At 43.6% G+C, this 16,612-nt stretch overlaps 1 protein-coding gene across 1 annotated transcript; it reads left to right on the forward strand.

Moving 5' to 3' along the window:
* The first annotated feature begins 2,007 nt into the window (after window positions 1-2,007).
* On the forward strand, window positions 2,008-5,502 carry LOC115652234 (homeobox protein HMX2-like). The gene is given in 3 exon segments (XM_030564022.1): window positions 2,008-2,071; window positions 2,074-2,253; window positions 3,769-5,502. Coding segments are annotated over 3 exon segments (849 nt in total). The 3' UTR covers window positions 4,374-5,502.
* Window positions 5,503-16,612: the final 11,110 nt, after the last annotated feature.

The raw sequence follows: 16,612 nt of genomic DNA on the forward strand, positions 1-16,612 counted from the left end.
TTCCTCCTCTACCTTCCCTGAGCCCCATTCCTGGCTGCTGTTGCTGCTTCTGCTTCCTCTTTGTATTACAGTAGCACTTAGGAATCCTACTCAAGGACCAGGATATAGACACTGTAGAAAGAGAAACCAAAAAACCTGCCTCTGACACAGGGAACTTACAATTTAAGACAAGAGACCACAGATGAAAACAGTCAGAAGAGGAGAGGGGGAGGGGAGTACAAGGCAACCGTGGGATGGGTGATATTGGTCAACATAATAAGCATCTGACCAGCATCTGCTTATCACACCAGCAACCATTGTCAAGTTTTTTTGTAGACATCATGGACAAGGAGAGTTTTAAGGGTGTGTGTGTGTGTGTGAAAGGAGAATAACCTTAATTTTGTGGATGGTTTACAGGGAGCTCCTCCCAAGCCTTACCAGCAGCATGGGGGCAAATATGAAGATAATTGTTTGAATTTGTAACAAATGGACAAAGGGGGCTGGCAACATAGGTTGGATGTAGGAGCTGATAACTCGAGTAAATGAGAGATGAAAGGACAGACATGGTCCTTGTAAGTGAATACAAGTAGTTTAAGTCTGACGTGATAGAGAAGGGGGTGCCAGTGGTAGAGAGATTCAAAGAGAGGGATGACGTGATCAAAGATGTTGTGCAGCATTTTGAATGGATATGAATGAGGCAAGGAAAGTTACATTGCCCACCTGCCTTACAGTGGGGCAAGGCCAAAGAGAAGGATGAGATCTGTAATGGTGAGAGCCTGGACAGATGTTTTAGCTAAGTGGATGGATAGGAAAGGAGCTGTCTTACAGATGTTATGCAGAAAAAATCCGGGAGGGTTAGATGTAGCCTGGATATAAGGAATTAAAGACAGGTCCTAGTCCAAGATGTTTTCCACGTCCATTCATGTCCAGCAAAGCAGATTTAGGTTAGATCAGGGTTCTCAAACTGGGGATTATGATCCCTCAGACGGTTGCCAGATTATTACATGGGAGTCCCCAGCTGGCAGCCTCCACCCCAAAACTCTCCTTCACTTCCAGCATGTGTAATAGTGCTAAATGTAAAAAAGTGTTTTTAATTTATAAGGGGAGAGGAGGTCCCACTCAGAGGCCGGCTGTGTGAAAGAGGACACCAATACAAAACTTTGAGAACTACTTGGTTAGATAATAAGAAACACTTTCTAATGATAAGTTATAATGCCAAGCTTACAATTTCACCACCCACTTCAAAGGGAAGGTCGGGATATTTCCCTGCCTCTGGCAGATTTCACTCATCCTTGCATATTGCTAATCCATGGCTGCCAGAAACGGCTGGTCCTAGCAGTAAGTAAAAATGTCCCAGCAGAGCCCATTGACAGTCTCCACCCTCACACCCATTGCACGGGCTCTCTTCGCCTCCCTCTCAATCTCTCATCTTCCTCATTACTCCTTCAGGATGCTTCTCGGTCTCCCTCCCCTTTCCCCTCCTGGTCCCTCCCTCAGATCCCATCCCCTTGCTCCCTCCTTGTTTCCCTTTGATCCTCTCCTTTCCCACTGTCTCGCTCCTGACCTGACTTCCTTCTTTTTTCTCCTCCTCCATCTCCCCTTCCCTCATCCCTATCTTGTCTGGGGATTGGTCCTGCTTTGAGCAGGGGGTTGGACTAGATGATCTCCTGAGGTCCCTTCCACCCCTGATAGTCTATGAGTCTATGATTCCATCTCCCCTAGTCTCCTCCCTCCTTCCTCTCTCTCTCTCCGGCCATTCCTCTCTCTGCTCTCGCCCCCTTGCTTTCTCCCTGTCTCTCTCCTGTTTGTCTCGCCACATTTCTCCCCCCTCCCTCTCCTCTCCCGTTGCCGGCCCCTCCCTCCGTCCCCCCGCAGCCAATCACAGCTCCTCCTGTCTGGCAGCCGCCCGGCCGAGGGTTCAGCGCCGCCGCGGCTCCGACCAGGCCCGCGGGATGGTGCAGCCGGCGGGGAGTCGGAGGCGCAGAGACAGGCAGGAGCCGGGCAGCCCCGCGTCCCGCTCCGTCCCCCATGGCAGGGCTGGCGCTGGGCTGCGAGAGCCGCCGGAGGGTGAGCCCGGGCGCGGAGCCGCCGCCGCCTGCCTGGCGTTCACCCCTGACAGCATCTTGAAGCGCAAGGCTCGCGGCGGCGCGGACTCGGCCAGGAGCCCCAGGCTGCGGCGGGAGCCGGGCAGAGCCCGCTGCTCCCGGCTGGACCCGGCGGAGCAGGAGGAGGGGCCTTTGGAACAGCAGCCCCGGACGCGCTGCAGAAACCCGGGTATAGAAACTGGAGCCTCCGGCTGTATCTTTGACATGCACAGCTAGACACGGCACACAGACACACACTCAGCCCCCACCCCGCCTACTGCACACAGCACCACACAGACACACACTCAACCCCCACCTCGCCTACTGCACACAGCACCACACAGACACACACTCAACCCCCACCTCGCCTACTGCACACAGCACCACACAGACACACACTCAGCCCCCACCCCGCCTACTGCACACAGCACCACACAGACACACACTCAGCCCCCACTCCGCCTACTGCACACAGCACCACACAGACACACACTCAGCCCCCACCCAGTCTACTGCACACAGCACCACACAAACACACATGACACTGCACCTCCACCCCACTTCCTGTGCACACACCACCACACACTGCACCTCCACCCCGCCTACTGCACACACCACCACACTGCACACAAGTACACGCACTACACCTCCACCCACCTACTGCGCACATCACCCCACACTGCACATCCATCCCACCTACTGCACACACCCACACAGTGTACAACCAAACACACTGCACCTCCACCCCAACTACTGCGTACACACCACCACCTACTGCACCCCCCCACACTGAATGTCTCCACCTACTAGACCCCCCCACTGCACCCCCTACATACCGCACACACCCATACTGCACCCCCACACTGCATGCCCCCGCCTGCTGCACACTCCTACTTCATACACTGCACACCCCCACCTCCACCCATCACCTACTGCATCCACAACCCTGAACACACGGCACACCCCCCCACCTGCTGCACACACCCCTGCACATTGCCACACAATGCACATACCCCTACTGTATCTGCATGCCACCCCTACACAAACTGCGCACACATCATCCCTACACACCCTTGCTGCATACCACACCTATACACACAGACATACCGTATACCCACACCTACAGCATTATCCACACTGCACACACTCGCCTACACAAATACACTGCGCGCATACTGTGCATTCACCCGACTCACAGCACTCATATTGCACGGTGCATTCATGTACAGCCAGGGGCTTGGATACCATGGGGACGAGTGTGGGCTGGGTGGCTGCATAGATACCTCCCTCACACTGCACACACCTGGTTCTCCTGTTACACTTTGCCATGGTGATGAAAGCAGGAAGATAACTATCCCTCCCACGTCCCCCTGTCTTTCAGGCTCTTTATACCGGATACCCTACCCCACTCCCGCCGCCTTGTGACCCTGTCCTAAACCCTGGGGCACCTAATTTCTCTTCTACGGCTCCCCATCCCTTGGGGTGCCCCTGCATCCGTCAGCGGAAGCTCTTCGCCCCCTCTCCTTCCTCGGGGGTCCGCCTGGGGGTTGCTGCTAGACCCCCCCGGACTGCTACACTCGCCCTCAGCAGTTCCCGGCAGCTCCCGGGCTGGGACACCCGCCGCCCACGGGCTCCCTGCCGGAGGCGTGGGGGTGCGGGCTATTGCTGCGGCGGGGAGGGCTGATGTTGTGCTTTGCCACTGCAGGAAAGGAGACCTGCCGGATGGCAGCGGGCCCGGCTGCAGGACGGGGCCTCAGGCCCGCCGGTGAGGCAGGAGGAGGGGCGGGCTCTCCCCTATCTGAGGCATTGCCCCGCGGCCCCGACCCCTCGCACCGGGAAGGAGGAGCCGCCGGGGCCCACGGGAGCTGCAGCAAGCTACTGGCGGGGGCCAGCAAGAAGAAGACCCGCACTATCTTCTCCAAGAGTCAGGTCTTCCAGCTGGAGTCCGCCTTCGACAGGAAGCGCTACCTGAGCAGCGCCGAGCGCGCCTGCCTGGCCCGCGCCCTGCAGCTCTCCGAGACCCAGGTGAAGATCTGGTTCCAGAACCGCAGGAATAAGCTCAAGAGACAAATGTCTGCGGAGCTGGAGGGCCCCGCTCCGGGCCAGGCAGAGCCGCCTGGGGAATTACCACCCCAGGGGGCGGCAGCTGCGGTTTCGCTCGCCTTCCCCACCCTGTACAAAGACAGCACTTTCCTCCGTCGTTGTTTACTGCCGCTGTCCTTCCCCCTGCTCTATCCGGGCAGCAGCGTCCCTTACCTGTGTTTCCCAAGTCCGGGCAAATATTTCAGCCTTGTGGAGGGGGATGTATAACCACCCATCCTGCTGCGCCCCCCGCACCTTTCCGCCCTCCGCGTCTGCAGCCGGACGGCCTTGTTCCAGTGAGCGGCTGATGAAGTCCGCACCTTCCTCCAGTGTCATCTATATGCACAGCATGTCAGTAGGATCCCTTCACCCCGCTCTCTGGTGTGTCTTCCTGCATTTGTTTCAACCCGTAACTTATTAAAAGGACGCGACAAAAACAAGGTCCTAGGCAAAGCTACTGCTTTTAATCAGGGATCCCTTTGACTTGGAACCCTGCACGTTCCCAGCATCCCTCTTTCTCACACACAGTGCATCTGCGAAGGGAGCGGATAACCCCCTTGCTCTGGCAACACTTAATAAAAGAGAAACGGTGTCGTTTGATTAGTTCAAATGTTATCCAAAGATATGCAAACGCTCATACTACTATATGAATACCAATAGAAATCCAAGCAAGGATTAGCTGTGGCTGATCACAAGCTGCCTTTCTCTTTCAGTTGAAAGGCTAATTTATCTCTAAAATATTGTTAAAGCTTCAAGGGGTATTTTTACAAAGGTCTTGTTTACAATTCCCATTTTTTTTGTTAGTAGAAATACAGTCGTTGAGAACCAAAGAAAATGGGACATGAATTCTGGAGACCATTCATTTGCTATGTAGATCGATGTCTCAGTAGCAAATGCCATGTCCTGCATCACACTGAATCTCTCTCTCATGTGGTTGAGGCTGTGAGTACAATAAACCTCTACGCCTGTCCTAAAGTACTAGGCCTGGTTACATTCTTCTATAGTTGAGAATTCTACTACCCTAAATTCTCGAAAACTAGGTATTTCCTGACACCATTAGGTTGTTGACATTTCGATTAAATTCCGGTTCTTGGGAGTTAAAACTGGCCCTTCCAGCGTCTCCAAGAAAAATCAAGCTTCCTGTCACATTTTTGTATTAAATGTGGGGCATTTTTATCTGCTATACTAGAATAATGAACAATATTTTTATAGATTTCTAAACAGAATGGTCATATATTGGTTTCAAGCTTCTACTATATAAAAGGGTGGAAAATAAATCTTTTCTATCAGTAACATAAAATGCATGCCTGTTCAATACAGTTAATGATAAGCAGTGTAAAAATGTTTCTTAGTGCATGTCTGATGGATTTTTTTAAAAATAAAGGTTTGAGAAAAGACGTTTGTGGTGTTATTCAAATTCACTTCTTCCTCTGCACTAAATGCCATAAGTGATTCAGGACGTTGCCCTTTATAAAGACTGTATGGTTTGATAATTGAACTTTTTATTACATTATTGGGGAAATAAGACAGGATCTATTATTAGATCTATATTTTAGTTACAAACCTCGACCAGGCAAAGAACTTAAATATGTGCTCAGTTATGGCAAATAGCACCGAAAGGAAAATGTTTCAAAGCCAGAAAGACAGTTTTCTAAACCTGTTGAAATGAACATTCAAAGATAAGAGGGAAACAGCTGGGTGAAATTGACAAGTGCATCGTGATGCTGCGGCTGCTGACAAATGAAGTGCAGGAGAAAACTTTCTTTCTTTCTTTCTTTTCTTAATTTTTATTTTTAGCAAAGCGCCGTCTTTTCTTCCTTTTTTTCATCATTCCTCTCTGGTCAGTTAGTAAATGCACGAGATAAATGTCTGCGTAATTACGTGCCCCAGCCCGAGTGTGAAATGTAAGCAGTGGGTTGTGCTGAAAGAACCTGACGCAAGAAAGAAGGGAGGGTTAAGCTTGTAATTGGAAGAAAGTACCATGTGGAACTTTTTTTTTTCAAACCAAGAAATTCTTTTAAAAGAAATATTGTTTGGTGTAATGCAGCGCCACAGAAGTTGCTAAGTAAACACTTGATCAAATGAATGCTTGACCACAGGATCACAGCTTTGCTTAGTGGCTATGGAGCTAAGCCATGTTTCTGGCTTGATAAAATGGGAACATTGTTTGACCCTTCAAACTGTATTGCCAATCTTGAATTCTCTCACAGACGCCAAGTTCTGGAAGGCCTCTATCTCCCATCATTATAATAGGAATAAACCACGATCCAACAACTAAGACTACACTGTAAATAGTAATTTACATATTATTAAACATAACGCATACGAACCCGTTCTGTTGAGTGTATCTTCCTTGTTTCTTTACACTGCACCAAAAGTTTTCTGTCTCTACATTCACAGTTCAATTGCGGGGCACAAAAATTATGGCTGGAGCTTCAAGGGACCACCCTCTTTTTTCATTCACTGTCTATGTATTTGGTTGAATAAATTTAGGATTTTTTTTTGAGCTGTCAGATCCCCCCAAATCTAAAGAGATTTGGCGATGGGTGTTTAAAGAAGTGAGGATGCCTTTATTTATAAGGTAATTTGATACTGTGCAACTCTCTCTCTCTCTCTCTCTCTATGTATATATATATGTGACAGATGATCTGTTCAGGGTGAGAAGCCCCTGTGGGGAATATCTCAGCTTTTCAACTGTTAATTTAATACTTAGGCAAAATACAGCATTTATTACTATGGAATTACTATGGTGCGAAGCGGCAGCTTAATAGGACTCTACCATCCTTTCCAGAGGTCACAGCAATGGTATTTTCATCAGATGTAAAGGGTATAAATGGAAGTAAATTTGAGTTTAATAACTTCACCCATTCATACTATTGATACAACAAAAGTCTCTGAAACAGATAAAGGCAATACATTAAACCATCCTTTCAGATAATTCAGACCCATTTATTCCAAGGTTATTATTAAACCAATTATGCAAGTTTCGGATTCTACTCTCTATGACGCTGGTGTGAATCTGGAATAACTGCTGTTTTCAGTGGACTTACTCTGGATTCACATCAGTAACTGAATACAAATCTCACTCAATATTATTAAAGTATATATTTTATATATAAAAAGGAGATTTAACACAGACCATCAGTATAATATAGGTCCTATGTTAGGTCCAAAATTGTGCAGCTTTCTTATGAGTTTATTCCAAAGTTACTGAATATCCATAAAGAGCTAGTACTGGGATCAATAGTTGATTAAAACACCTAAGCAGTTGAAATAAATAGTATTTTTGTAAGTATTATTCAAGCTATAACTGCAGTTATTTGGATCAATGGAAAACTACTGTTACATATAATATGCTATTGAATATAATACACCAGGTCTTCCACTTGCAAGATGTTTTTCTACATTAAATTATTTTAATTAAAAGATAACCAAGTATAGGATAGAACAAAAGGTGTGATTTGCAAATAAACATCTAACTTTTTAAAATTTATATTGAATGCATCTGAGCTTCCTTCTGATTTTAAACCAACTATATTTGTAAGTGAAAATGGTTAGTTACCCTCTGTTAAGGAAGTGGCTATTCTTTTAAAATATAAGGAAAATCTGTAAGTAAAGGAAGAAAAAGTTACCCTCATCACCGACATAAAAGCTATCCCAATCACTAATCTGATCCACATTCGACAGAGAGAAGCTAGAATACTATAACATTAAAGAAACCACTGAAGCATTCTAATGCTAGATCCCATAGCAGGATTGGGTCCTAAAAAAGGAGTCTCCATTATTGTTGTTGGTGATTTGAAAATCCAGAAAAAAGTTCAGAGTTTTACTATTTTAGATAATTAGCTACTATTCTAGATGAGAGAGGAAATCCCCCTTCTGCACAATATTAAATAAATGAGGCTTATCTATTGGGAGACATCCAGGAAAGTTAATCCAAATTAATTAAAGGTGTGAGTTGGAAGTGGATTAGTTAAACTGCATTAAACCTCTGCATGAATACCTTCATTCAGAATTAAAGCGGCTTTTATTCAGTTTATCTTAAATCACTCTCAAAGTGAATTAAATTAAACCAAATAAAGGCCATTTGAATAACAGCATCCATACAGGGATTTAAGGTGATTCAATTAATCCACTTCATACCTTTAGTTAATTCAGATTACTTTTCCTGGATGTCCCCATGTAGACAAACACTAAAACAAAAACAAACAAACAAAAATCCCCCCAACATATCACAGTTGACTAGTGGCTGCAACTGGGATAGGATAGTTTGCTGCCAAAGTTTATCACACACAAAGGAATGACCCCAAGGTCTTAGTTGATGTGTCAGTTTCAAATCTGTGGTTAGAAGAGATCATTTGCTTCCACAGAGAGGTACTACAGCAGCACAGCCACAGCACTGCAGCACTACCATGGTAGTGTGGATCCTTGCTACAGCACAGACAGGGTTTTTCCATTGCAGCTCCAGAAACAGTAGTTAGGATGTTGGAAGAATTCTCCCATCAGCTTAGCAGAGTCTACAGGGGGGGGTTACATCTACCTGTTGGCAAGGGGTGTGATGTTTTTCACAGCCCTGAGCTATGTCGCTAGGTCAACCTACATTTTAGCTGCAGACCAGGCCCAAGGGAATTCTTTATAATACACTTTCCCGTAACAAAAACAACATGTACATTTTGTACTACTGCATATTATTTGTATTAGGATCGTACCTGGAGACCCTAAATGAGACTGGACTCCATTGTACTAAGCTCCTTAAATACACAAAATAAGCAGAAGTCCCTGCCCAGAAAATCTTATAATCTATAGACAAGTTTTATGTTGTGTTGCTGTAGCCGTGTCAGTCCTAGGATATTAGAGAGATAAGGTGGGTGAGGTAATATCTTTTATTGGACCAACTTCTATTGGTGAGAGAGATAAGCTTTTGAGCTTACACAGAGAAAACCTCACGTTGGTGTAAACTGAGAGTAAATCCGCTGCGTTACATTGGTTTAAAATGGGTATAAATGAAATCAGCACCAGGTCTACTGATTTTTAGTAGCAATTTTTCCTGGTCAGAGGATTTCAGGATGGGTCCATAGTCTTAAGGCAAAGAGAATGAGGAAATTATTTATTTTGGATTGGACTGGATGGACAGTGGCCTTATCTGGCCACCAAAGGGTGTGAATAAAGACTTCTCTACCCAACTTCCCATAGTCTGTATAAGGGCTGTCCCAAACTGCAGCCTCTACACTCAAGAGCGGCTGGCTGCTTCTCAGAGCTCCTGGGCATGCAGAAGCTATGCCCCCACTACCTATATGGAATGCAGTTTACTAGCCCCCGTGTAGCTGGCCTGCTCCACAGACCAGCATAGAGCCATGGCCCTACCTCCTCTTCACCCCTCCTTGCCCCTTTTGGGGCCTATGTGCCCCTGGGGGAGTAGGTGGGGAGCAGTCCCTGCCCTCCTCTGGGAGAAGATGATGCAATTCTACCTGACCTTACATGAGCAATGTTAGAAAGGGAAGGTGCTTACACCCTTCCCCACTGCTATGCATGCTTGTAAGGGCTGTGCAGAATGTGGCCTAAAGTGAGAACAATGGAGCTGCTTCTCAGAGAGGAGACAAGAGGCATTAAATGCATACGGTCGGATCTGGATCTCATTCCTGTGTGCAAATCTAGTTAGGTGGCCCCTGAGTATGACTAAAAAGAGACGGAGAAGTTGTGATTGTTGTGATTCCTGCTACACAGGCTATGACCTATGGAAAGAGCTTGTCTATGCTAAAAACCCTGTTATTTCTGGCCTCCTCTTCCCTTCACCTCTCTTGCTTCTTTGTTTCATCCATCAGTTGTGTCATGGATTTAGGTCGCAAGATATTTTGGGCAAGGACTGTTCCTATGCATTTGTACAATGACTGGCCCAATGGGGCCCTGACCTGCATGGGGACTCTCTCTGCTACAACAACACTTCTGTAAATAACTTCATGTTCTTCAGTGGGGTTAACTCTGATTTATATCTGCGTAAATAAGATTATAATCGTTCATACTCACATCTGCCTACATGAGAGGAGAATCCATTCCCTACTTTCAAGGTAAAAACCAGTGCACATCCAGCTAAATTTAATCAGGCTTAAGGTAAATTAAACAAATTCAGCACTGGGTTAATGCAGGAGGTGTTCAGACAAAAGCTATAGTTTATGTAAACCTTTATATAAAACACTGATAGGCAGTCACTTTTAATATTTGGCCAGGGCCTTTAATGGGGCAAATCAGCAGAGCTGTGTAGCACATATTGCACGTGTTTGGTCATTTCCTCTCAAAAAGGATGTAACAGGCACAGAAAAGGTGCAGGAAAGGTCAACCAAAATCATTGTGGCCTAGAAAGACTTTCTAATGGAGAGATAGTAGAAACATTAGGGGTCTTTTTCTGATTTCATTTATACTGGTGCAAATCCAGAGTAAATCCACTGGTGTCAATGGCGTTACTCTACATTTATACTGATGTAACTGAGAGAGTAATCTGGTTCAGTGCCTTTGACGGATGATAGTTTTAAGATTCATTTCCCAGACTTTCAGCCATGGTGATTCATTCTCTGCCTCCTCAAGTTTTTTAACCAAGCCTTTTGGAGGGGTGGCGGAAAAAGTTTTTTTCCCAGAGTTCAGTGCAGGTCTGCATGCATATAGGGGGTCTCACTGCATGGATAAGTTTGCAGGACTGAGTCTTTACTGTTTTTCTTATGCTTAATATACATAATCTAATAAGAAGTCACAGCAGTTTTGATGTGAAAGAACAACTATATTGTGGAGCATAGTATGGACCTTATCTACTATTTGATAACCACTGTAAACAGAAACTGCTTAAAATAGAAACATGATAATTTTATATTATACAAAAATAATCTACAGTACTACAAGGAAGTTTTTCTTGGGGGCCACTCGTTATGCCCACAGGGGACTGCTATTCAAAAATGTCTCATAACAATAAGCTGTGGTCTACAGGAATATAGCTGACATATGTTGTCTTCCCATGCAATTTTCCATACCATATCACTCTGGCCATGGTAACAGGCCATAGGAAAATGTGGCAACTGGAGATGACAATGCACTCTGGCATGCGGCAATGTGATCACATAATCTTCTGATACCATGGAAGGTAATGTGTGTCACCACTGTATTCCCAACCAATCAATAACACAGATATCGTTCTTAATACAAAATTCAATGCAGCTCACTAAGTGTTATCAGCAATTTTGACAAAAATGGAACATGAAGGTAAGTCAGATGCACTAATAAAACACATACGAAGGCTTCAGCACTAACCCCCAGCTGTATCACAAAATCAAGTGAGGGTGGATTTACTGTTGTATTTGTGCAATGGAGAATAAGCAATTGGAGAGACCTTGCAAATGTAGAATTCCAGTAAATATTGATTCAGAATAAATGCAGATTCCTGGGAAATGCAAAGCCAGGGAACAAATCAGAGAGGCCACACAGGAGAAAGGCTGAAAACACAGCCCAATCCTGCAGGCTGAGCACCCTCGGCTCCCACTGAATTTAAAGTTAAGGATGATTGGCAGGACTGGGCCAAGGGAGAAATAGCACTTTTGTGATCACCTATTTTTTCTTTTGCTATACTTTTTAGTACTCCTCTAACTGGAACTCATTTGGGGCACTGCTGTGACCTGTGGTACATGCCCGTATAGGGTATAAGCAGGCAAAAGAAACCATGTAGCTACCCTGTGTGGACCACCTGCATCATGTGTTACAAAAAGAAGGGGAGAGCAACCCCTGTGGGAAGGGGAGCCCTGTCCCCTGCTGGTAATTGGGCAAGAGTGGAAAGCAGATGGAGTCCTGACTTTGCGCCCCAAACACGCTGGCCAGTACAGCTGAGCCAGCCTGGAAGGGGGGAGTGTCAGCTTCTCTTTGGGCTTACAGCAAAGCCACAGCATAGCTCTTGAGTAAGATTAGGGTCAGAATCAGTCCTTGATTAGAAATAAGACCCACGCTCACTCCAGTTGAGACAAGCAATATCTACCCAAACAGGAGCAGCACTTCTACTGCGCTCAGCCATGTCCAGCTACACCTCTAACCATGAACAGCACATGAAGTGATTATGGAAACCCCTTCTTACCCAGCAGATCTGCCTTGTGTGGGTACTCAGAGCTGTATCTGCTGACATCAGTGAGAAAACTAAAGTTTGTACTGCTTCATACACTAGTTAGCCCTGCAGAGACAACTCAGCTAAGAGAGAGTGAGCTGGAGTTTATAATCTAGTGGTTCAGACACTGGATTGGGGCTTCAGAGATCTAGATTCAGTTCCTAATTCTGTGTGCTGGGTGACCTTGGCCAAATCATTTCTAGCCACATTCCTCAGTTTCCCCATCTGTGAAACGCTCCTTGGTACAGCACTTTGAGATCTAAAGATAAAAGTGCTGTTTAAGAGTTAGGTTTTATTATTATGCATTATGAGGGGAAATAGTTTACTAAATTCCAGCTAGCTACACTCAGATAAACCCATTGAAGAGAATGGGTTCCAAAGGTGTCATTGATTGCATAATCACTAGATTAAATTACCAAAAGGTAGGTGTACAACTGGTTGAAAGACTATACTCAAAGAGTAGTTATCAATGGTTTGCTGTCAAACTGGGAGGACATATATAGTGGGGTCCCACAGAGGTCAGGACTGGGTCCAGTACTATTCAATATTTTAATTAATGACTTAGATAATGGAGTGGAAAATATGCTTATAAAGTTTGCAGATGACACCAAGCTGGGAGGGGCTGCCAACACTTTGGAGTGCAGAATTAACGTTTAAAATGATCTTGACAAATTGGAGGACTGCTCTGAATGCTACAAGATGAAATTCAATAAAGATAAGTGCAAAGTACTACACTTAGCAACGAAAAAAATCAAAGGCATCACTACAAAAAGGGAATAACTGGGTAAGGGGTTGTACTGCTGAGAAGAATCTAGATGTTTTAGTGGATCATAAATTGAATATGAGTCAACAATGTGATGCAGTTGCTCAAAAGGCTAATATCATTCTGGGGTATATTGACAGCAGTGTTGTACATAAGGCATATGAGGTAACTGTCCCACCCTGCTCAGCCATTCTGAGGCCCCAGCTGGAGTAATGTGTCTAATTTAGATTAATTGCATGAATAAATAATTTACTATGCCGGGCCTTGTCAGGTAATCTATTTATGTATTTTTCTTTAAATAATGTTTTATGAGGTACCAAGCACATTTTGGGGCACTGAAAAATGATTAACAATAGGAATAAAGTCTATATAACAGTCTCTGCAATCACACACACACAATTTATATAATGGTTTCTGTCTTGTGTACCATCATCTATCCATCATCATCTTCACACATAATGTGTGAGAGACAATTTGGAGCTGTTATGGTGCATCATCAGGCAACTTGAATGTTTGCTTAGGGAGTCATTAATGTGCAAATTATAGCTGCAATATACATTAACTGCACTATAGATGGTATGTGGTAGGATGTCCATGTGTATTTAAAGAGCATTTAATTTGTGGATTTGTAACTAAATATCTGAATTCAGTCTGTGATATCAAATAGTCATTGCATGTGCTATACATCTACTTTTCTAAGAGCCTGATCCTGAAATTTACAATGTGTGGAAGGACCCCTGATCCTCCATTGACTTGAGTGAGGCTCTGTGCAAGTGTCAGTGAGTTGTAAATTGCAGGATCAGTGCCAAGGTATAATGAATGAGAACATGGCCATGTCATTTTAAAAATAAATATGTTAAAGTTGTGTGCTTACAGCCTACAGTGTGCAACCTAAAAAATTCCACTTTTAAAATGAAGCCAACTCTTAATATTCAGGAGTTCATAAGGGTAGCAGAAAGCCGAACACGTTCAATGTATTTTAACAATGTTTCCATGCTGACCCTTTGTTAGATAAAATTTCAGTCTAAAATGAATGTATTTTCCTGAAAATAAGAAGTATAGATTGGGAGTACAAAATAGTTTTAAAAATAAAATTAAAATTAACTCATTTAAAATATGTTATTATCCTTTATTAATTCTTTCAAAAATGGAAGCCAAAATCTTACACTTAGTCAATATTTTAATGATTGTCTACTTAAAAAGAGACACAGGAACTACAACTATCACTGTCAAAACTAACAGATGGTTGATATATTTAGGACTTCAGTCTCCTTTATCATGTCACTCAACTCTGATCTAAATCAATAGAGAAAAGTCTCTAATATGTCTACTTGTCCCTTTATTGTGTAATCTTTTGCCCTGGGTCAGATGTCAGGATCAATGGATTCTCATGTTTTCTATTGGACTCATTAACTTCACAATATGTGACAAATCTGAAACATTACAAATGCAAAACGGGATCACTCTTAGGGAAATGTATAAATCTTTCCCCAATTTGATGTAGTTTTGGAACTGTGACATTTTAAATTCATGGCTTTGCAATATTAATCTTTTTTCCCTTCCTTCTCTGAAGTACTATTGTCAGATTTGATGATATTACTACATCTTTAACAAAACAAGCCTGGAAAATGAAGAGCACATATAACAAATCCAACAGGACCCCATTCAAAGCTAACTGAAGTCACTAGAAAGACTGCCCTGGATTTCAATCAGTTTTGGATCAGACCACTTCTGAGAGAGGGTCTGATGCTGCTCCGAGTAAAGGCAGTGGCACAACACTGGTTGAGTTCAATGGGAAGAGGATTGTCCCATGTTGTACAAGTGAGGTGTGTTATGACCAAAGACACTGGAAAACTGAAATAACATTTGGTAGAAAACTTGAGGTACATACATCTTTCTGGAATATTTTGAAGATACACATGATATCAGGTTTCAGAGTGGTAGCCGTGTTAGTCTGCATTAGCATAAACAATGAGGAGTCCTTGTGACACCTTAGAGAGTAACATTTTTATTTGGGCATAAGCTTTTGTGGGCTAGAACCCACTTCATCAGATGCATGAAGTGGAAAATACAGGAGCAGGAATAATTACATGAAAGGATGGGAGTTGCCTTACCAAGTGTGAGGTCAGTCTAATGAGACAATTCACTTAACAGAAATATACCAAGGATGCCCAAATAAATTTGTTAGTCTCTAAGGTACCACAAGGGCTCCTTGTTGTTTTTACATAGTATGTAGCTGATTTTCCATGATACTGTTTTTGCTTCTTGCTACAAGGCCCATAGAAATAAACTGATCATTTTGGCAGATTATTTTAATTTTTTTTCTTTACTAAAGTGCAAAAGTGGTAGTGTACAGAATTAAATATAAAATTCACAATACAAGTAGCAGTCACAGAATCTCTAGTATTCTCCCAGTACAATAGGGATGACACAGCTAGAATGTTTCAACAAATTTGATGACTCAGCTTCTTAACTGATGCCAATCAGCGTTGGTCCATTGACTTCACAAAGTCAAAGTAACAGAAAGATTTAAAGCTCAGTGAAATGGGGATGGTGTCATCCCTTTGAATAAAATGTTCGTACTACAGGAGTTGCTCTAAGATAAGTTGTAGTGTGTGTGCAATTCCAATCCAATGTTCAACATAAGTGATATTTGCACCTGATACCATAATTTACTAGGTTACAAGGGAACAAATCTATAATTTCAATTATTCTTCTCCTGGGTGATTAAGTCCAACCCACTGCATCATGCAGGATATTTCCCTATGTTTTCCCAACTACTTAGCTAATCTATTATTGAATAGTTTTAGTGATGGTGCCTCAATTATCTCCATTACATCTCTCCCACTGCCTAATCACTCTGTCTGATAAGAAAATTTTCCTAATGAGTAACTTGGATCTTTTAATATTTGGTTTTAGGCCATTGTCCCTGGCTTGATCACTTTCAGACAGCATGAACGTGCTTCTTCCTACTCGGGTGATATTTACAATATTATCATGACCTGCTTTTCGTCTCTTTAATTCTCAGGCTTCATCAGCTGAGCTCCCCCTCAAACTCTGTATGCACTTGGTTCTTTGGTGATGTTTTTAGGAATGTAGGGACCAAAACTGCAAGCAATATTCCTGATGTTCTACCCAGCCTGTGTAAAATGGCAATATTACAAGAGACTGCTCTATGCCCATTACTTCTTACTACAATGACTTTGCATTGCAAGACAATACCTATTGTAATCTCTTATTTTGCTCAGTATAAAGCATTTTATGTTTATTCCCCTCCCCCATACTTTATTTACATTAGATAGAAAGTTATCACACTTATAGCACCATAGTATCTAAGCCTCCTTTAATATATCAATAACCTCACGTTTTCTACTTGCAGATGAGCACTGTTTTGAGACCTTACAAAGCTATGGCTCTGTATACACAGAATGGCAGCTTGATTTTCTAAAAATAATCAGTTTTAGTCCTTAGTCTGGGAGCTGCTCAGCACCCTGAGAAGGCCTTACCCCTTTATCAGGTAGCACCTCCCTCAACAGACTTGCCCACTGCACTGTATATGATGGGTGAGTGTAG

This window comes from Gopherus evgoodei, chromosome 5, assembly GCF_007399415.2.
Source record: "Gopherus evgoodei ecotype Sinaloan lineage chromosome 5, rGopEvg1_v1.p, whole genome shotgun sequence".
In the NCBI taxonomy this organism is placed as follows: domain Eukaryota; kingdom Metazoa; phylum Chordata; order Testudines; family Testudinidae; genus Gopherus; species Gopherus evgoodei.